The sequence below is a fragment of the Opisthocomus hoazin genome, chromosome 2 (assembly GCF_030867145.1).
Source record: "Opisthocomus hoazin isolate bOpiHoa1 chromosome 2, bOpiHoa1.hap1, whole genome shotgun sequence".
Classification (NCBI taxonomy): Eukaryota; Metazoa; Chordata; class Aves; order Opisthocomiformes; family Opisthocomidae; genus Opisthocomus; species Opisthocomus hoazin.
In genome coordinates, this window is record NC_134415.1 from 16,797,822 (window position 1) to 16,819,531 (window position 21,710).

General features: G+C 55.9%; 3 protein-coding genes across 4 annotated transcripts; 1 reads left to right on the plus strand and 2 right to left on the minus strand.

Moving 5' to 3' along the window:
• LRRC73 (leucine rich repeat containing 73) lies at window positions 1-6,380 on the minus strand. The gene is made up of 6 exons (XM_075412749.1): window positions 6,013-6,380; window positions 5,430-5,590; window positions 4,270-4,392; window positions 2,947-3,047; window positions 2,087-2,270; window positions 1-461 (listed from the first exon to the last, which is right to left on the minus strand). The coding sequence occupies exons 1-6, from the start codon at window positions 6,282-6,284 to the stop codon at window positions 391-393; spliced, it is 912 nt and encodes a 303-aa protein (XP_075268864.1). The 5' UTR covers window positions 6,285-6,380; the 3' UTR covers window positions 1-390.
• Window positions 6,381-11,523: 5,143 nt separating this feature from the next.
• Window positions 11,524-16,928, minus strand: YIPF3 (Yip1 domain family member 3). Its single transcript, XM_075412750.1, has 9 exons — window positions 16,826-16,928; window positions 16,550-16,750; window positions 16,361-16,467; window positions 15,727-15,772; window positions 15,242-15,334; window positions 14,629-14,760; window positions 13,979-14,092; window positions 13,387-13,510; window positions 11,524-12,020 (listed from the first exon to the last, which is right to left on the minus strand). Exons 1-9 carry the CDS (start codon window positions 16,895-16,897, stop codon window positions 11,899-11,901), a joined length of 1,011 nt encoding a protein of 336 aa, XP_075268865.1. The 5' UTR covers window positions 16,898-16,928; the 3' UTR covers window positions 11,524-11,898.
• Window positions 16,929-17,209: 281 nt separating this feature from the next.
• Window positions 17,210-20,925, plus strand: POLR1C (RNA polymerase I and III subunit C). Of its 2 annotated transcripts, XM_075412751.1 has the most exons (9): window positions 17,212-17,322; window positions 17,400-17,471; window positions 17,558-17,665; window positions 18,554-18,686; window positions 18,806-18,925; window positions 19,117-19,269; window positions 19,447-19,596; window positions 20,153-20,269; window positions 20,616-20,925. In XM_075412751.1, exons 1-9 carry the CDS (start codon window positions 17,254-17,256, stop codon window positions 20,732-20,734), a joined length of 1,041 nt encoding a protein of 346 aa, XP_075268866.1. In that variant the 5' UTR covers window positions 17,212-17,253; the 3' UTR covers window positions 20,735-20,925. The 2 variants fall into 2 exon arrangements, with proteins under 2 accessions (XP_075268867.1, XP_075268866.1); XM_075412752.1 differs by lacking the exon at window positions 18,806-18,925 and having other exon boundaries at window positions 17,210-17,322.
• Window positions 20,926-21,710: the final 785 nt, after the last annotated feature.

Here is a 21,710-nt window from a genome sequence, read left to right on the forward strand (position 1 = left end):
AGCGGTGCCACGTCTGTGACCTTTATAAAACTCTCATTGTGGCAGCAGTACAAGCAATAGAAAGAACATCTCTTATACACATCTGAATAAATACAGCTGGTGCCCTGCGGGCACAGCCGGGCGCGGGGGGGAGGCAGGGCAGCGTGAGCTACACATGCAGCGACCGGACAATCACAAGCAGCCGACGGGGCGCGTGACAACACAGAGACACGTGTAGAGATTCGCTCGGACCGGGCTCTGGTGCTCAGAGAGCCGAGGGAGGCATCGACAGGAACATGGAATCGTGAGAGGATGGCTGGGGCAGGCCACCGGAGGCTGAGGGGCTAGCGGACACACGCTCCTCCGGCGGGCACGGTGCTCTTCTCAGCAGAAGCAGGCAGGGTAGCCCAGCTACATTTCTGTTTCTGCTAAGAGGCTGTCACCAAGACCTGACGTCATCAGGACCATCTGGGAGCTGGAATCTGTGGAGAGAGAGGGAGAAAACCATGAGCCACTTGGGCCGCTGGATAGCGCAGAGCTGTACTCCAGATCCAGAGGTGAGGATGAGGAATTAGAGCAAATTGCTGAGAGGATTGTGGGATTAAGTAGTAACTGGGTCTACTCTGGCCACGCAGCAGAATGGAATCGATGTTTGGGGAGGGCGGGAGGCAGAGACAGCAGCAAGAACCCAGGGTGCGGATCTGCGTTTTCTGTCTTGGCTGTCCAGAGGAGGAGCAGCTCTGAACGCTCCCCACACGCGCTTGCAGGTGATACAGGTTGTGCTGTGCCATGCCCTCACCCAGCCCTGCGGAGACATTTAATGCCACACTCACCAAGTGTCTTTTTCAGCTACAGGGACAGTGTCCAGGTGGGATGGGCTGGCAGGCCCCAAGCCAGCCAAGCCCACGTAGGGTGGTGGTGGTGCCTTCCCAAGAGCAGGGAACGCAGCAGGCAAGCAGCCATTTTACGGCAGCAGAGGCCTGGAAATCCTGACTTTCTGCGCTGCGTGAATGGAGGGTTTGCGCAGCCCTGCCCTGCCTGCCCCAGGAAGGTGAGGGCAGCTTGCCGGCTCTGCCACGGGCGCAGAGCACCAGCCAGGAACGCTGCAACTCTCCCCCCACCAAGGGAATCGGCTGCAAGGAGGATGGGCACACATAGCAAGTAACTAACTCAGCAGGGCACCAGTTTCCCATCCAGAAGCCTTTTTAAACAGAAAAAAAAATTGGTTTTTCCTGGATGTGAGGGAGGAGACCTTTAATGCCCATGTATTTCAGATCCAGAGTTCTACACAGTCAAGGCTGCTGCGTGGGATCTCTATTTTGGGGATCAATTTCTGGAAACTGGATCTAAAACTTGGCCACAGCTGTCAGTAAAGGAATTTTATGGCTCTAGTAAATGAGAATCCAGATGTTTTGAGGCCCAGGGAGTGGCTGTGGTTGTCTGCTGCTAGTCTGATATGAGAATTGGGGAGGGAGAAGGACAACTAAAGGTTAAAAAAAACAAACAACGAAACCAAAAAAAACCAGAACCCCAAACCACGAGGTAGGCATGACAATATACTATACCATCTATACAAACAACACACAACAGGCTACTGCTATCTCCACAATATACCTTTTTTTCTGTTACAGGTAACAGGCTGTGGCACCTGGCTAAGCCTTCACATGTTTGGGACGCAGAGATAGGAATGACTGATGCTGTGCAGACTGCAGGGAGGTTCTGGAGGCAGTGAGGAATGACACGACTTTTGGCTAGGATACCTGGCAGAGGCCCCCGAGATCTTTAATGCTCCTGCCCTTGAGTTTTAAGACTTTGCACAAAGATTTTGGTCCTGCAGCATCAGGGAAGAACACCTCTGAGGTACTGTTTCCGCTCCCTGCAGCAGCCGCATTGTCCTTGGAGGCCGTCTTTCCACACGCAGCTCAGCCCAACGCTGTTTCACGTGAAGGTTGCACCCGGAGGCTGGCTGGGTCACAGCTCACAGGGAGAAGGGACAGACCCCATTCCCCAACCCCGCCACAAGAGACCAGTGGTGCTGGAAACACCCTGGACACCCCAATTCCTGCCTGTCAGCCCCTGCCTGCAGCCCAGGTCCTGGAGCTCTTACTGTTCTGGCAGATCCAGGGGTTCTTCTCCCTGGCTGTGACTTCACGAGCCTCTGTCTCCTCCTCTTCCTCACCCTCTGAGAGCAGGTCAGATATCTGCTGCTGCAGCTCAGGACTAATGTTGTTCTCCGCCAGGATGAGTGTCCGTAGGGCCGTGGGGTAATTCTCTACCATGTCCAGCAAGGTCTGGGTGGAGAGCAAGATAAACAGGCTGGCAAGCAGCAGAAGCAGCAGCTAGGCTGAGCAGAAAGAGGTTCAAAGCTCTGTCTCCCTGCAAACTCCCACTCTCCTCTTCTTACCTCCCCCTTCCCTTAGCTTTCACCTCCCTTCAACAGGCCACCTGAGAGCCTGAAGGCTTCCCACCTCCCTTTGGGAAGTGCTGAGCCTGGATTTCCTGGTCTACTGAAAGAGGAGGGGACTGCTCTGCACTCTGTTGCTCCCAGATATCCAGGCTAGTCCCCTCTTACCACTGGGAGATGGAGGTCTGAGGGGAGAGCCTGTGCCACCAAGCCTTGACCCCATCCGTGCACAGAACTTTAGCTCTGATCCTCAATCTCAAGTCCAACCCCTTACTTCTTCCAAGAAAACCAAACTACAGATAGAGCCATGTGCCTCTCCCCACTGACCTGAAGGAGGCCCGTGCACCCTAGGTCAGAGCTGTGGCTTACGAGCTCCTCCCGCGGCTGAAAGCAATGGGCTGGGGACAAGCAACAGCACCCCAGGGTGCAGGGAGGGAAGGGGGTGTGTGTGGGCTCAGGGACTGGGAAGGAGGCAGGTATAGGTCCCAGGGCCTCTACAGATGTCCAAGACCTATGCCCTTGAGACCCCAGCGATTCTGTAGAGTAACTGCAGGTTCTCATACCTGGGCTGACTGGTTGGTAAGTCCTGTTCCCTCCAAGTCCAGAACTTCAAGGGTTCGACTGGAGGCGACAGCGACAGCAAGCATCCCTGCTACCTGGTCACCTGCGGGAGAAGCAAAATCGGGGCTGTCAGCAGTGCCTGCCGTCCCTCATGGGCCTGGGGCTGTCACAGAAACATCCTCTGTGTATTTCTGCCATAAGACAACCTCCGAATCTCAGCTCAGTTACCTTGCGGATGGTGGGGGGGGAGCTGTTAACTGAGAAAAGAGGGTAAAGGTGCACCATTTTGTGGTTATGGGAGCAGTCACTGATTATCATGGGGAACATGAAGGAACACAGTGAAATTGTTTTTATTCCCCAAGGAACCACGTCTTCCCAGCTCTCCTTCCTACTCAAGGATGCGAGGGCCTTTAACAGTCCCTGTAAGGCATCCCAGACGCAGAATAAGGAGCAGAATACCTTGGCCTAAGGGGATGTTGGAGCCGGACAGAGGACCCTGCCGCAGCTGACAGACTGCCTCCCTGGCAGACTTCTGGGGCTGGACGCAGCAGGACCGGGAGCATTAAAGATTGATGCTGGTGAAGAGACAAGACTCTGGCGTGCTCTCCTGACATTCCCCAGTGACTGTCAAGATACTGTACAACTGTAACACCTTCTTTTGGAAAAAAACAACCAAACAGGTTTCTGTCAGATGACACCCTGGGGCCTTTCCTGCCCACGAGGAGGCACCTGGTCAGACAGACAGGGCCTGGGGAGGCTCTGTTTCCAGAGGGGGTGAGGAGGGGAGCATCCTGCCGATGCTCAGGGAGGCATGGCCTGGTCTCCTCACCACCTTGCAGCAGAGCTGGAGAGGAGTTGGTTTCTATGGCAACCAGTGCCAGGCTCTCCCCCTCCTCCTCCTCCTCCCTGCTCTGCCAGGAAGATGAAGAGGGGAGAGCAGGGACATACTGCATCTACAAAGCCAGCATCGGCGCCCAGGGCTTCAGGAACAGGGGAGACATGGAGGGTCAAATGTGACGACAAAGGCGGTGGAGCGGGCAAGGCACAACCTCCTTTCTGCGCTTCCTCGCAGGGCACATGGCCACCTCACACAAGTGGAGCAGCAAGGCTGGCTTTCCCTACAGCCCAGGGCACCTGGCAGGGTAAACTCGCTGCCAGGGATCAGAACAGAAGGGACCTATGCAAGAATCTGCCCCATCCTGCTGGTGATGCTCTGCCACCCTTCTAGAGCTCAGTCCCTGGCCGCCCACTGCCACGAATCACGCCAATGCTGAGAGGCAGGAGTGCAGCGTGCCCTGCTCCTCCTCCCTGGCCCCCCAGCTTACCTAGGGGGTTGTAGTCCAGGTTCAGCACGCGGAGCTGTGAGCTGTGAGCCACTGCAATGGCCAGGCGTCCCCAGCCTTTGCTTGTGACGCCTGGGTTGGCACTCAGCGTTAGCTCTTTGAGGCCTGGAAAAGAGAGAGAAGCCAAACCAGAGTCTTAGGGGCACCAAAACGGTCTCAGGGGAACCAGTTCAGCTAACCAGAACAGCCTCGAGTCATGTCCCCTGCAGTCTGATGGGCTAAAGGGTTTGGTTTGCTCTGACAACTGTCATCACATATTTCACTGATCAGTGAAGTATTTCACTGCCTTCAGCCCTAGCCCTTCATCTGCCCATGCTGTGACCACCCCGTTTCTCTGCTCTCCCAACCTGCGTCCTGCTTACCCTAAACAGCAAACACAATGGACACAAGTAAGGGGTGCGCAAGGTGACTGAGCAGGAGAAGGAGGTGGCATGAGATGACAGGTTGGAGAGAGGGTAACAGGGACAGTAGGCTCTGAAGCCTGCACCTGGGAGGGGTGGCCAGCAGAGATAACAGCCTCAGTGGCACTGTGAGCACAGAGAAGAAGGTGCCGGGGAGGGGTGGAAATCACTTTGAGAGTCAGGAGAGAGGGGTGGTGTTACCTCAGCACCTGCCAGCTCCCAGCTCGAATGGCCCACTGGCCTCTGACCACCAAAGATCATCCCCTGCAAAGACCTGAGTCTTGGCACTAAGGCTGTGACTGTGCAACTACACGCTCACAGAGCGCACTCGCAAGCAGGGACAATTCCCAGGGCACTGACAATAAAGCCAAGGCTGAGGTGGGGGAACACCATGTATTTCTCTACGGTCATTATCAACACGCAAATGCAAAATAATAAATTCAAAGCCCAAGCTGTCCCTTCCTCCAGTTTCAAGTGCTCCTGTCGGGAACCAGAAGCAACCTGTTGGTCCCTGAGCTCCCAACTGCCAGCAGGACAGATCAATCGCAGAAAGCCCATGCCTGCCCAAGGAAACTGCCCCTCTACTGCTTGGCTTTTCCGCTTTACTTAAGTTGGGGAAAGAAATTCCTCAGCCCAGGCAAGCTACAGAGCCTGCCTCCTCCGGGGCTGAGGATTTACTGCTGCGTGCATCTGCTCCATGTGAAAGCTCCACCGGTCCCTGTGCAGCCCACTGGTGCTTACCGGACTTGGCCCCGTCAGGCGGCAGGAGCCCGCAGATAAGGTTGATGCCTTCATCACCCAGCATGCAGTCTCCTAGATCCAGAGCCACCAGCGAGGGGTGGATGGAGAGAGCAGGGTTGAGGAGGGCCAAGCCTGCATCCGTCAGGGGACTCCCATGGAGGCTGCGCAGGTAAAAGGGCGAATTACCAGGGAGCCTTCCCGGGGGCTAACTAACCCGACGGGGAGGGGGAAGCAGACGAAATGAGGATGACAAATCCTAACCCCAGGTGGGAAGCCACTGCTGCGAGGGTAAGCCGGCCGGTACGGCGGCCCTCCCCTCCCAGCCGGGACGAGGGGGTGCAGGGGATGCCAGCGGGGCGGGGGCAGCCCCCAACACCGGGGCACCCAGGTTGGAGGGGCCCGTGCCCGGTCGGAGGGGACAGAGGCAGCTCCCTCCCAGCCAGGCGAAGGGCGAGGGGCTACCCTCTGCCACGTCAAGGGCATTCTTCATCTGCCAAGACTTAACGCTGAGGGGCTGGCCGGGAGCTGCGAGCCCCCCGCAGACCCACCCCCGCCCGGCAGCCCCCCGCCCCGCCGCACTCACAAGAGGGACTGGACGGAGCGGTTGGTCTTCAGGGCCTCGGCCAGCTGCTTGACGCGGTTGATGTTGGAGACGATGCCCAGGTTGAGGTTGAGCTGGGCCAGGGAGCGGGACTCGGCCGCCCCGCGGCAGACGTGCCCGAAGTCCCGCTCGGAGAGCTGGCAGCCCCGCAGCGACAGCAGCCGCACCGAGTTCTCCCGCAGGCTCTCGCAGATGTCCCGGATCTCCGCCCCGGACAGGGTCTCCCCGGAAATCTGGATGGACCCCGGCAGCATCTTCCCCCGGCTCGGGGAGCCGCCGCCCGCCGCCCGCCGATCCCGCCGCGGCGGCTGGGGGCCGGGGGGGAGCCGCGCTGCGCGCTGAGGGCCGGGGCGGGCGCCGACGCCGCCGCCGCTACCGGGCAGTCCCGGCCCGGCCCACCGTGGCCCCGGGGGCGTCACCGCGCAGCCTTACCGGCGGCTGCCGGGCCGCCCCGCTTCAGCCGGCGGGGCCGCCGCCCCTCCGCGGAGCGCCCAGACCCGGGGGGCTCATCGGGACCGGCGCCGGGCTCCGAGCCCCGCGGGGCCGCCCCGCCCCGCCGCTCCCCGCCCCGCTCGGCCCGCACCTGCCGGGCCGCCCCGCCTCCTGCCGCCCGGGGCGGGCCGCCGCCGCCGCCGGCCCCCCGCCGGAAGGGGACGGGCGGGGAGGGAGCGACCCCCCACCCCACGCTTTCCCCCGCCGCCATCTTGGGCCCCGGCGCCGCGCGAAGCCCGCGAGGTGTCCGCAGGGCCCTGCCAGCCGCCCTGAGGCGACGGCGGGGCTGAGGGCGCTGAGGGGTGCGGAGGGGCTCTCCTGCCCGGGGCAGGGAGCTGCTGGGCCTGGCAGGCTCTGGGTGTGCCTTGGTCTGAGGAGCAGCCGCCTCCCACCGGCTTCGGCAACTGTGCGTAAACTCGCTGTGCTGGAGCTTGAACCGTGGCTGAACGGCGAGGCGGGCGTGAACCGCTCCTCGTGGCCCAGGGCTCACAGCGCCGGTGCTCGGGGGCAGCTGGGGGCAGCTGCCGCAGGCTCCCACAGCCCTGCAGGCGCCAGCCTTCACCCTCGGCCCGAGGCGAGCGGCATGCCAAGCCCCCCGCTAATCGCAGGGGTTCCTCCCCTCTCCCTGCCGTCGGCTAATCCTGTGCTTGGGGAGAAACAGGAAGCAGGGCCCCTGCGTTTGCAGCTCCGCTGAGCTGAAAAAGGAAGCCAGTGATGTGGAAATTAGGTTAAACCGCCTAAGTAGGCAGCTTTCCGCACGTAACTCATCTGGCTGCTGCATATAGCAGTGCGCAGGCGAACGACTGCCGATCCGGCGGGTAACTCGGGGACAAAGCTAGGCTCCTCTGCTCGCTTTGCAGGCCAGGGTGGGAGCGAGGGGATGGAAAGTGAGGGGAAAATCAGGACGTGGAGGGGGATGTGAGGCAATTCTGCTCCGTTTAAATGGTGGAGCAGGTCCTGAGCTGAGGGCTGCACATTAGGTCCTGGACAGAATAAGGGGAGCACCAGATAAGAGGGTGGACTCCGATGTCAGCTTCAAGGCTTTGGCTGAGCATCTGATGGATGTGTTGGAGCGGGTCCAGAGGAGGCCATGAAGATGATCAGAGGGCTGGAACACCTCTCCTATGAGGACAGGCTGAGGGAGTTGGGGCTGTTCAGCCTGGAGAAGAGAAGGCTCCGGGGTGACCTTATAGCAGCCTGCCAGTACCTGAAGGGGCCTGCAGGAAGGATGGAGAGGGGCTTTTCACAAGGGTGTGTAGTGATAGGACAAGGGGGAATGGCTGTAAACTAAAAGAGGGCAGATTCAGATTAGATATTAGGAAGAAATTCTTCACCATGAGGGTGGTGAGGCACTGGCACAGGTTGCCCAGAGAAGCTGTGGCTGCCCCCTCCCTGGCAGTGTTCAAGGCCAGGTTGGATGGAGCTCTGAGCAACCTGGTCTAGTGGGAGATGTCCCTGCTCATGGCAGGGGGTTGGAACCAGAAGATCTTTAAGGTCCTTTCCAACCCTTACCTTTCTATGATTCTATGATTTACAGTGTGGGCATCACCATGCCTTTGAGTAATTCATTGCTGTTCGCTAGAGCTATCTACACACCTCCCTCTGTGTTCCCTTTGCACAGGGGTGCATGGGTTTGACACAGCACCTGACTGGTAACACATCTGCGCTGGGACAAGAGCCACAGCTGCGAGCATCCGACTGTGCCATACAGGTGATGTCTTTCAAAAAAGGAGCGACTGATCTCTCAGGTCACATTGTACGGTCCAGGTGAGAACGGGGTCCTACGTATTGCAGGGCTGCGAGGGGCAGAGGCTGGATGTCTGAGTGGTGGGCAGCGGGGTGACCGAGAAAATACCAGCTGCTGATCAGCACCGGTCGATTGAAGACTGCACTCAGTCTCACCTCGCAATTACCTCCAGGCGCTAATTAACCCATGCTTCATTAAAAAGGCTATTATTAGAGAGGTGCTTGGAGGAGAGCCCCTGGGACGTGTCCCACTTCAGCTGATAGCAGCAGCCCCGAAGCACTGATGAAGATGCCCTAGCGCTGGCATCTCCATTGCCTGTTGTCAGGAGCAAGCGCGCGTTGAGGAGACAAGAGTCCTACCTGGCTTTATGCTCAAATACATCGGGAAAAGCGGCACAGGAGCTGATGGTTCAAAGCCATGGCTCACTAAACCGAATTAAAGGCTACGCAGGGGGGAGTTTCGCAGTGGTGTTTTGTGAAGAACTAGATATTGCTTCCTTGTCATGTGCAGTTACCCAGCAGGTATGAGGAAGGTAGTTTGTTGTTTACCTACTGGGGGCACAGGGAATGAGAGTTGATTCTCTAGACTGATGCCATTAGGAGCTAACGTATAAACAGAAAAACTGGATGAGGAGCAGCTAGAGTGAGACTAGATGCAGGCAGGAAAACAAATGGGAGAAGAAACAGCCTACCTGTAACCCAAAACACGACTAAGATGACTATTCATGCAACAAGGATGAGGGCTGGAAGAAGGGCTGGACTCCCAGGCACTGCAGAGGAGAGGAGGAGGTCATAGATGCTTTAATATACATTTCGTCTTCCTCTTTCTAATCTGACAGCTTTATACGTTCATTTAAGCTTTGACAAAAGGGGGCTTACGCAGCTCTCGCAGAGCTACCCTTTCTCAAAAGGAAAAGGTGATGGGAGGGAATTATTTCAGATTTGCTGCAAGGGAGGAGGGAGAAAATTATTTTAGATTTGCTGCAAGAGCCATGGCAGGAAATAAAGGCAGAGATAGTCTGGCATGATAGGGCTGTAAGGCTTGTCCTGATAACTGGAGGACTTGAGTAAGCACTGAGAGATGCCCTCCCACAAGGACTTTACTAAGGCTGCGTGCTCAGCATGCTCCCTGGAACCGCAGCACGCATGCATTTCCCTGCAAAAGTGCATCCTTCTCTGTCAGCAAAAGGAGATGCTGAGCTCTCAGCCAAGTACTGAATTTCTGGCAGTACAGAACAAGTCAGCTTCCAGCTGCTGCTGCACAGAGAATTAATCAGGGCTGAAGAACTGGAGCAGAGCAAGCCCCACAGTTTCCGAGAGGGTGGGTGGTTGTCACCCTGGTCATCTGTCCCAGCTGACGTGACACACAAGCTGTGCAGGGGAAGCACAAAGAGTTTGCTCACTGCTCTCTCCTGTGCTTTGAGTGAAAACACAGGGCACAGCTTCATGCCTCTGATTTAGCTCAGTGGCTAGGTGTGGGAGGGGAGCACAGCTCTTCTCTGGCAGCGTCTGTAGATCAGCAGTGATAGTGTCTGGCACAGAATGGTTTTTCTTCTTGGCTGGACTTATTCTAGTGACGATGGTCTCCTTCTCCTTTCCTTTCCCTGTGCCTGGAGACACCAGACACCAGTCTGCACCAACAGACTCTTTCTAGGCTGCCAGGTCAAGAAGTGCAAATTAGAAACCAACCTCCTGTGGAGTGATAGCGAGGGAAATACTGGAGTCATGCAGGACTACAAACTAACACTTCTATTTTGTCAAGTTTGAAAGTAATGGAAATGCTAGGGGCTTGAAGTGGTTCGACTGGTCCTAACAAATGTGGAGATGATTAGCCCAGATAATTAATTCGATTCCCCCAAACAACTTGCTCTGAGTGGTGTTCTTCAGCCAAAACAAGTTTCCCAGGGTGAGGGGCAGGCAGAAGAGAGCGAGAGAACATGTCTGTTATGCACGTGTTTGTTAGCAGACAAGCTTCTTGCTCTCGGAAGGGGAACAAATTATGAACTCAGGAATAAGCAAACAGTGGAAAGTAGGTTTGTAACTGAAAATGCTGAAGTCCCATCTAGTGATGCTTTTGTTTTAACTGAAGCAGATGACCAGCCTGACGACAGGAGCTGGTGCCATCTTCCTCTCTTTCATTGCACCTTGGCACCAGTCCGAATGCCACTGCAGCTGCATCCTCTCCCACTAACATCAGCAAGAGGCCAAAGAGTGCAGTTCTGACATGTCACCTGCACAGCTAACTTGTGGGTACACCAAGAAAGGGAAATGTCTTTGGGTTTTTGCCAGCCTGAGAGTAAGGGTGAACTTCTCTGAGGGGTGGCTCCTCCCCCCCAGTCATCCAGAGCTACAGGGAGGGAGAAGGTGAAAGCCAGTTGGCAGCTAACAGCTTTCTGCCTTTGGACCAGCACAAGTTGGAGCAGTGAGGGAAGGCTACATCTGAACTACGCAATTGTATGCCTAGGCTGGGCTGCTCTGCTTCCCCATCCTTACTGGAGCTTTCCTGCATCAGTGTGCCGGAGATAAATGTGCCGACTCTACTACCATTTTACAGTCTCCCACTTCTCCTCTTGTTTAATGGAAACATCGGAGAAAAGTTTGTCAGGGACTCTCCAGGCTCCAGGAGTCCTTTCAGAAGTCAGGTCGAGACTCGGGTTGAGAAGCCAGACAGTACACAGCAGACTGTGCATCTGGGGGAGCAGGATGCCACTCCTGCTCAGAGCAATGAGGCGGAAGTCCCACGGCTGGGCCACGTGAAAGCAAGCTGCAGAATGGGCTAGGGTGAGCCAACCTCTCCAACAGAAATACCCACAGAAGGCCATGAACAAACATCATGCTGCCCCTGCAGTCAGAACTGCTGACCCACAGAGCAGCCTGGGCAAGAAGGGTGGTAGGAACAAAAGGTGCTGTGGAAGCACAGGGACAGGTACGTTTCTGATGTACACAGGAGAAGGGGCAGTGAGGTGAGATGGCAGCTTAGACCAAGTGAAAAGAGAGGGATCAATCTGGAAGATGACAAGTAAGAGAACATGGTCAAACATCATGCTGTTCCTGAAAACCTCCAGAGAAACTGAAGTTCCCGTGCCTTTTGGGCTACAGAAGAGGTGCCCAAGACAGGCCACGTATCACAGAATATTTGAAGTAGGACAGCAGAAAACTGCAAAGACTCTTGCTGTGAGTCTAGGACAGGACAGACAAAGGCATAGAGACCCAACAACACTCTCCCATTACACAAGTAGGCTCAAACAGAAGACATTGCTCAGCACCAACATCAATTTAATTCTTCCCTCTTCAGGACAGGAAACAGGGCAGATAGCCCTGGGGTTACATCAGCAAGCAGAAAGAGGGGTAAGGGACAAACTGCGCTGGGAAATCCCAGCTAACCATGCAGGCAACAGAACCGCTCTACTCCAGACAGCCCAGACCTGGGTGGGGGAAGAGCGTAGTTCTTCCGAGTCACTGAGGTGCAGTCCACTCAGCTGCCCAAAACTGCAACCCAAAGGACAGGTCCAGGAAAACACCACCAAGTCTTCTTCCTGCTGTTCTGTCCTGTTCCTAAGAGGCAGCAGGTTATTACGGCTCTATGCAGCCCCAAAAGTAGTGAAGGAAGCAAGTCCCAAGTCTGTGAAACTACAGGGTCAATGCAACGGCTTTGGCTGTTGTGTTCAATATAGCACTGGAAACAACTGGAATGTCTCTGGCAACTCTCTGAAAGGGCGGCACGTTGGGTCCTTCCAATGTGTCCAGGATACCTGCAGGGGACAGAAAAAAGGGGAGAGTGGCAAGAGTTAGTTCAGATGCAGCTGGCACGTTTCTTCTTGCTTTTCTCTCTGGCCAGGTAGTGGCTGGTGGCGGCAGGGCCCAGGAAACACGAAGCACTTGGAGGCGATGGGAGGAGACATCTAGCCCCGAAGAATGAACTGCAGTAAACACCTCCATCCAGCGACCACAGAGTACAGATCAGAGCTTGCCCCTGGGGCAGAGCAGGGAAACTGCTTCTTCCCAAGAGGAACACAGATCCTTTCACTCTGAGGGTACCAAATCCAGTGCCGTTTGACCTGCGTGCAGACACTGACAGGGATGCTGCCCTGCCAAGACAGATTGACAAAGTCCTCTTCCCGCCTCATCCCAGCACAGACCCTGCTCTTAGACCAAGTCTTTGTTTTCATCCTGAGACAGGCTTGCAGACACCCATCAGGAGCTGCAGCTGGGGATGCAGTGTGGAATTTTTATCACTGCAATGCAAATATAGACCATGCCTGGCAGGAAACACACGTTCTGATCCAAGTGTCCTCCAGTCCCTGTCAATTACCCTCTCAGTCCTGGAGATCCTTGAAGAAAATTGCTTGGAGTATATTCTACCCTATTTCATCTGCTGAAGAGTCGCAGATCAGGGCTTAGAACCTTGGCCATAAGAATGGATCCAGGAAATAACAGTATTTACATCTAAAAGGACTTGTAATGCTATGCTATATCCCCAAATTATGCAGATCTACGTGCAATATCATGAATGGGTCTGGCTGTCTAAACTCAGAAAGGGACTTGCTTTTTTTTTTTTTTTTTTTTTTAAAAAAAAAAACCAACAACAGAAAGATTGGGACTTTCTTAGGAGAAAACAGACACAGAAAGGGACCTGAACATGTAGAGCCTGGTAAATGGCACTGACTGGGGAAGATGCAGCTTGTACAACAGAAAATCACAAAGGTGTTACACAAAGAAGGAAAAAGACTTTTACAACACATTTCCTGATCAGAGAAAAGCAACCTGATTTCAGCAAGATTCAGGAAAGGACTGGACAGCTGCAGGCAAGAACAGTCAATGCTGTAACCCTTCACTTCTAGGGAAAGAATAAGCATCCTGCCCCACAATTTAGGTCTTAAGTACACTAAGTAATAAAACTCAGTGCACATAGACTACCCCACATCCACCTGCTGCCCTACTTCAACAGCTGCCTCTAATAAAGTTAGTGCTGGTCACTCTTGGGTTGGAAACTGGCACAGATGCCCTCAGGTCAGATTCAAACTGTCCATCCTTTCTCTCTGAGAGAACAAAAAGCATCTCCTCTTCTCCCCTTCCCCCAGATCTAGCAGAATATGTCTTCGTATCTCCTTTGCTTACCTTCTACCACCTTGTGATAAGCAAAGTGCAGATAGAGGAGGAAAAGCATATGCAGAGCAGCAAGGGTCCCACACAGGATGAGCCGCTGGGTATGGCCCACGGTGCGCGACACCAACACAGCAACCTAGGAGAGATGTGGAGATTAGAGACAAGGTAGTTGCTACCTGAGCCTCTGGCACTCCAGTCAGGAGCACACAGGAGGATGGGCGAAGTAGTGGGAGCCAGCGGAAACACTGCTCAGAGCCTTTTTCACAGTTTGCACCAACGAATTCAGAGTAATCTGATGTTGTTTCGTGTAGATGAACCTTGCCCAGTCTCACAAAGAGCGCGGGGTGCTCAGGCATGGCTCTGCACAGCAGCAGGGCTGTAAGGAAGCAAACCTCCTGCAGCTGTTAAGAAGTGTGAGAACGTTAAGCCAAGTGTCACCTCCACACACCAGCAGCCAAATGACCCAGGAGCGTCAGGCTCTTCTTCGCAGCAGCCTGACTGGCTGTGAAAGCAACTGCCAGGCCCAAGGAACAGAAAGCAAACAACGCCTCCCTCCCTTTTTTTGTCCCCAGAAGAGGAGGGCCCCAGGCTGCCTGTCCCTTACCATTCGTAGTGTAGAGAGTCCACCAACACCCAACCAGCAGATATAGAAGAGGGAGTGGAAGTGGATGTTATAGGTGACAAAGAGAGTGATGCAGTGTCCAAAAAGACCGTAGCCCTGACAAAACACAAATGCCCCTGTTACAGGTGTCAGTACCGCACAAAGGGGCTGTTGATCAAGAGCACGAGCAGCCCACTCCTGCGATGCTTCACCAAGGCAAAGCTTCGCAAACCACTCATTCAATGCCAAAGAGTCAACCAGCACAACAATTTTAACAGCAGCTCACACCCAGATAATCTGTCCGAAGGATTCACAGGGACATCAGAGATTGCAACAGCTTGGGACACAGAGGAAAGAGCCCCTGATTCCAGAGAAATTGGAAACTCCTGGGCTTTTTTACCACCAGACTCTGAGATCAGGAAGTGCAAAGCAGGCGACCTGCACGACAGAACTCCCTCTTTGTGCTATCGCTGTGCCTGAGATGGGGCAGGTCAGAAGAGCATCCTGGAATGCCAGGTTGTCCCAGTGCAGTCACCTGGGACCACTGGTATACAAGGACTTTTCCCATTCTCTGGGAAGAGCTCACAGGCCACCCTCGTGCTGGAACACCGTGCAGCCAACCCGCACCTTGGGGCATCCCCATCTGTACATACCAACAGTGACAGCATCTGCACCATCGTGATTTGGGCGTTGCACAGATATGCCAAGAAACAGATGAAAGAGGAGACGCCCAACCAGTAACCGAAGCAGGTGCCAATGGCTGTTCCCATCAGTGTGCCTTCCCTCTGTGGAGACAGTGTCAGGATGAGGAGGACTCACAGAAGTGAGGAGGAGCATCTGGATGACGCTCTTACTCGTATGATTTAGTTTTAGGTATTCCTGCGAGGGGCGTGGAGTTGGACTCAATGATCCTTATGGGTCACTTCCAACTGGAGTTATAGTCTATTCTATGATTCTAACTGACCTGCTAGCACCCAGATTCCACCACAGAGAGTTCCCAAGGCCTTTCCAGGCATTATCAAATAGCTGACTAGCAGCATCCAGGGTGCTACATGACCAACACCCCAGCTCTCCCAGCAGCAGAGCACCAAGATCTTCTGATGCATGCTTCCTCCCATCCCCAAAACAACAGGTTCTTCCTCACATCAGTCTGCTTTTCAGCAAGATGCTCTTCAGTCACGGAGGAGGTTTCCTCTCCCTTTCTAGTATCATTACAGCAATCCAGAGCCCAGTCAAACCCAAACTTATCACTGAAACTCGGCGTACAATGATGGTGTCCGAGGTCTTCATCCCATGCAAAAGGATGGCCACCAGTGTGAAAACCAGCATGAGGGGCCCATACAGCTCGCCTGCAATCTTCTACAAGAGGAGACAAGTGAGGGAAAGTTTGGTTAACGCTCCTGAATGCCAGGCTCCCCACCTCAAGCAATGTGAGAGGTGCCTTGGATGAAGTTTACCACCTATCCGCCTGAGAAGTAACAGCAAGGCCACTGCTGACAGGAGCCAGGCAGGACAGGTTGTGCGAGGAAGAGTCTGGGATGCGTGAAGTCTAGAGGTCTAGAACTGTACCAGCACTAAAGGTAGCACACTGGGGTTCAGAACAACCACAGGAAAGGGTTTACTAACATTTTCAGGCAGACGAAAACCTAACAAACTCAGGTCCTTAATAATACGGACTAATTAAGTATTACAAGGTGTCTGCAGGACAGTCACTTGGACTATGGAGTCTGACTCAACACAAGCGAACTCACCTGTGGGAAATTAATCATCTTCACAGGAATCATGGACTCCAGCAGCCTGCGTCACAGCAGAGCAGGGAATGACATGATGCAGAGAGGACAACAGGATGGTTAACAAAACGCTTCAGAAGATCCCATAACAAAACGCTTCAGAAGTAAAAGATCCCATATACCCATCACCAGTGGTTTCTACAGCGGTCACAGGCTTTGGGGGACAGAGATTCCTTCTAAAGGATCACACAAGGTAACTAAAGAACACAAACCTTACTGTCCGCAGGTTAACTTTGCTGGAAGGATTCAATGAGTACGTTTAGGGATCCACTGAGGGCCGGGAGATCGCTGACAGAACAACAGGCAGGAAAAGCACCTTTCCTCACCCAGCCCCCCCAAGCTTTGCCTCTTTGGACACAGCTCTGTAGCAAACCCAGCAGAAGTCATGTAACGCGGCCGGGCGGCAGAAGATGCCCCAAAGCCCTTTTCGCCCCGAGCAGCCGTGCTGGGTGACAGGGCTGCCAGCCCACCTGGGCGACAAGCACAGCGTGGTTCCCGCACCCGAGCCCCGCCGCACGGCCGGCAGCCGGCCCGCCTCATGGGGGAAGGGGTGTCCGCCAGCCTCCCACCGCCCCCCGGGCCGGGCCCTGCCCACCTGGCGCGCACTTGGACGGGCTCCACATCGAAGTAGGGCCGGAGGATGTCGATGTTGGCGTAGAGGCTGAAGGCCCTGGAGGCTTGCCGCTTCCCCGCCTGCCACATCTGCGGGGAGAGGGCGCGGAGGGAGCTGGCGGCGGCCGGGCGGGGCGCGCCGGGGCTGCGGGCGGCGGGGGGCCGCGCTCACCTGGTCAGCCACCTGCCGGCCCAGCTGCCCGCGCAGCCCCTTCACGCCCAGGAACTCCCCGTCCTCCTCCTCGGCTGCCCCCGCCGCCTCCTCCTCCTCCTCCTCCTCCTTCATGCGCTGGTGCATCTCCCCCATGTCCTCGAAGCTGGAGCCCGACGTGTCGTCCATGTTCTCCATGTCGATGACGGCGGAGCCGCCACCCTGCGCCGGGACGGGCGGCGTCAGCGCCCGCTCGGCTCGGCCCAGCGCCGCCGCCATTCCCCGGCCCGGCCCCACCTGCATGTTGTCCTCGAAGCCGCCCCAGTCCGCCGCGCCGCTCCTGCCGCCGCCCCCCGCCGCCGCGGCCATGGTTCCCGGCCCGGCCCGCGCCGCGCTGGCTGCTGCCGGCCAGCAGCGGAGCACCCGGACGTGACGTCAGCAGCCGGACGGCCCCCACGCTCTCGCTGGGGCGGACTGGCGCCGCCGCCATCTTGTGTGTGGCGCGGGGCAGGGAAGGGCGCAGCGGGACGGGGGAGCGGCCGGGCAGCGAGGGGGAGCGGCGGGACGGGCCAGGCGCGGCGCCGCGGGAGCCCCGGGGCGGCGGCGGGGGGGGGAAGGGGCAGCGCCGCTCTCCCCGGGAGCCGCGATGCCGCGCGTGGGCGGGCGGAGGAGGCCCGTCACGTGGCGGGGAGCGCCGCCCCCCCCGCCCCCCGCTGGCGGCGGCCATGGCGGCCCGGGGCAGCGCGGACGAGATGCGGGACCGCGTGGTGCTGGGCGAGTTCGGCGTTCGCAACGTGAGTGGGGAGGGAGGGGGCGCGCCCCCGGTGCCGGTCCCCCCCGGTTCCCCCCTCACGGCGCCGCCTCCCCGCAGGTCCACACCACCGACTTCCCCGGCAACTACCCCGGCTACCAGGACGCCTGGGACCAGCGGCGCTTCGAGGAGGTGGGCGGGCGAGGGGGGGGGGGGGGGGGGGGGTGTGGGTTCCGCGCGCGGAGCCCGGCGTGACCGGCGGCGCGTGGCCCGTGCAGGCGTTCCGCGTGGACGTGATCCGCGAGGAGGAGGGCGCGCTGGAGTTCGACATGGTGGGCATCGACGCCGCCATCGCCAACGCCTTCCGCCGCATCCTGCTGGCCGAGGTACCGCGGAGGGCCGGGGGAGGGGTGGAGGCGGTAGGGGTGGAGAAGGCCGCTGAGGTCGCCAGGTCCGGCCGTCGGCCCGGCACCGCCGTGCCTGATAGACCGTCTCCCGAAGTGCCACGTCTGGGCGGTTTTTGAACCTCCCCAGGGATGGCGACTCCACCGCCGCCCTGGGCAGCCTGTTCCAATGCCTGAGCACTTTCTCAGTGAAGAAATTTTTCCTAATACCCAATCCAAACCTCCCCTGATGCAACTTGAGGCCATTGCCTCTCATCCTGTCACTCGGTACTTGGGAGAAGAGACCAACCCCGCCTCACCACAGCCTCCCTTCAGGCAGTTATAGAGAGCGATAAGGTCTCCCCTCAGCCTCCTCTTCTCCAGACTAAACAGCCCCAGCTCCCTCAGCCGCTCCTCCCAAGACTTGTTCTCCAGACCCCTCACCAGCCTTGCTGCCCTTCTCTGGACACCAATGTCCAGCACCCCAATGTCCCTCTTGTAGTGGGGGGCCCAAAACTGAACACAGTATTGGAGGTGCGGCCTCACCAGTGCCGAGGAGAGAGGCAGAAGAGGAGCGCAAATGCGTTCTGCACGCGTGCCGGGAGCCCAGGGAGAGTTAGGGCAGTAGCAGCATGAGCGACAGCACTTGTTAACTTCAGCATACAGCTGGTAGTGCCTGTGGATCAGCCTGCCCTTTGCTTCCTGTGGCCACTTGTTTTTAAAAATGGCAGGGAAGGGCATCTATTGGGCAGCCTGGTTTGGCAGAAATACCACTGGAAACAGGTTTCAGGGCGGTTATTTGTGGGAGACAAGGGGCACCCTAGCTGGATATTCTGTTGGCATGTAGTTCAACTGTCACCTTACGCTGACTTGATCTCTCGTCCCCCTGAGGTGCCAACGATGGCTGTAGAGAAAGTCTTTGTGTACAACAACACATCCATTGTGCAGGATGAAATTCTGGCTCATCGCTTGGGCCTCATCCCTATCCGTGCTGACCCTCGGCTCTTCGAATACAGAAACCAAGGTGAGAGTCTTGGATCAAATAGGAATGTTGAAGGTTTCCCCCAAAGCAGGAAATCAGGGTCACCTAAACTGAGCAGGACTGTGATTCCGCAGAGGCTCATGCTGTGCTCCTCTTCCCAGGAGATGAAGAAGGCACAGAAATTGATACTTTGCAGTTCCAGCTGAAAATAAAATGCAGCCGAAACCCTCAGGCAGCCAAGGAATCGTCTGATCCTAATGAACTATATTTCAATCACAAAGGTAAAATCTCTCCTAAAAAGAAGTGCTGTTTCTTTCTTTTTTTGATCTTGGTCTGTTCTCTCAGCCCTGTGAGTGGAGAGAAACAATTCCTGCAGTCTGCTCAAGTTGCTTTTTGCCATCTCCAGTCCTGTACAGGTCGGCAATGTGTTTTGAGACAGCAGCTGGCTGATGCTTGTGGCTTCTCTTCACAGTGTACAGTAAACACATGACGTGGGTGCCCCTGGGGAACCAGACAGACCTCTTCCCAGATGCTGACTTCCGACCTGTTCACGATGGCATCCTCATCGCGCTGCTGCGACCCGGCCAGGAAATAGATGTGCTTATGCACTGTGTCAAGGGTGTAGGTGAGCTGTGGGTCCTGGGCGGTGGGAGGAGCAGCGTGCGTGCCTGGACTAGGGCACAGCTGTGTGCAGGGGAAGGGTGGAGAGCTGGCTTTCCCCCTAGGACTTTGGGCCCCGGCGTCCTTGCACTCCCATTCCCTGAGGTCTGCCCTCATCCTTAACTCTTACCTCTTTGTGCAGGTAAGGATCATGCCAAGTTTTCTCCTGTGGCCACAGCTAGTTATCGACTGCTTCCTGACATTACTCTCCTGCAGCCTATTGAGGACGAGGCAGCTGAGATGTTGCAGAAGTGCTTTTCCCCGGGAGTCATTGAGATCCAGAACATCAAGGGTACTTCTCTTATGCTCCAAAGTGCCTTTTTCCTTACAAGCTTTAGCAGAGACTGATTAGAGCCAAACCTCGTAGAGACAAAACCACGTTGTGATGTTGTCTTGCTGATCAGCAACCTTCATGCTATTCAGAGCCTGGTTTTATGAATGAGTGGCTGCCACATGCAGATGTGTTGGCCAATGAACTGGGACCTCCCTGAAATGCTAAGGCATTGGGTGCCTGCCCGCAGAGCCCTGTGGATGCTGACGGCGGCTGCCTGTACTGTTCTGTTGTCTGTAAGACTGGGTAGCGAGCCTGCTCTTTCCAGCAGCTGAGTATGGAGAAGACTTCTTGTGTCCTGCCCAAGGGTACATAAAAGCTTTGTGTTTGGGTTGGAACTGTGCAAGAACACCAGTTCTGTCAGGTTGGAGTTTCATGCTGGGGATGTGCTGATTCTTTGTGGCTTTGCTGCTGTTGCTGACGGGGGAGTGCATGTTTTGAGGGGTAAGCACCTGCTGCGACCACGAGGCACACATCTGCTGCAGGCGCCTGTCTCATTTTGTATTTTCTCCGTTAGGAAAAAAGGTGGCAAGAGTAGCCAACGCACGGTTGGACACGTTCAGCAGAGAAGTTTTCCGTCACGAGGGTCTGAAAAACCTTGTGCGCCTGGCAAGAGTGCGAAACCATTACATCTGTAAGTGCCCCGTTTTCCACAGAACGCAGAGCCCCGCTGTCGTTTGTGCAAACGAGCAGAGGCTGGCCAGCGTGTACGGCTGGGTCTCTGCCTCCCCCTCTCCCTCCGCATCGTGAGCCTTCACATGTTCATGTTCCAGCGGATAACTGCTGAGGTTGTGGCTTGGTGTTGCTTTGGGATTGAATGCGCTTATGCTCCCTGCCGGCAAACATAACCTCTTCGCCTCTGGCTCTGAAGATCTGGCTTTTCAGAAGTGCGGTGTGAGGGAAGACGGGGGACAGGAGTGCTGGAGCCGGGTGTAGGCTGAAGCTGCCCGGTGGCTTTGCTGACTTGTGTCTCTGTGCAGTTTCAGTAGAGTCGACGGGTATCTTGCCTCCAGATGTGCTGGTGAGCGAAGCCATCAAGATCCTGATGGGAAAGTGTCAGCGCTTCCTGAATGAACTGGACTCTGTGCCGATGGAGTGACCAGGCCGTAGCTGGGAAGTGTATCCCTGCGCTGCTGGTTGGGCCTCCTGCACCTGCCTGCAGGGGTTATGCCTCTTCCATAGGCAAGAGGTTTGAGATGGGCTTGTTCAGAGTCCTAGGACCATCTCTTCGTTTTCTGTTGGTCGTAAGCCTCAGTGAGGAGATGCACTAAAATAAAAGGCGTTTCTTTACAGCCGTCTCCTGTGCTGTTCACAATTGTGTGACCATAATACACAGAGAAGAATGTGGCAGCAGGTCCAAAGATGGATAATAGCATTTGTTTTAGGTTGCGTGCAGTATGTGAGGAGGACTGATGCGGCAGCATAGTGAAGCACTTCGCAGCACGTCAGTGAGCTGTAACAAGCCCGTATCAGTGCAGGACTGTTCTGCAGGTGGCTCAGACCAGCTCCGGGGCAGATAAAAGGCTGTACTGTCAGAGGGCTGGGACACCTCTCCTGTGAGGACAGGCTGAGAGAGTTGGGGTTTGTTCAGCCTGGAGAAGTCTCTGGGGAGACCTTATAGCAGCCTTTCAATATATAAAGAGGGCATGGAGAAAGACTTTTTACTGAGGCCTGTAGTGACAGGGCAAGGGACAACAGTTTCAAACTGAGAAGGTAGACGTAGATGGGACGTAAGACTTTTACAGTGAGGGTGGTGGTGAGCTGCTGGAACAGGTTGGCTGGAGAAGTTGTGGATGCTCCGTCCCTGGAAGCGTTGAAGGTTCAACTGGGCTTTGAGCAACCTGACCGAGTGAAAGACATCTGCGCTCACAGCAAGGGGCTTGGAACTAGACAGTTGTCGATGGTCCCTTACTGCTCCAACCATTCTGTAATGCAGTACTGGCCTTCTCTGTGCAAAGGTGGGGTTTAAAAACATGCTCTGTAAGCACTGACTGTCCCTTCTTAAATATGTCAAGGTCAGGCATTTCTTCCCAGGTGTTAGTTTTGACCACTCTGTTCTCCCTTTCAGTGCCTGA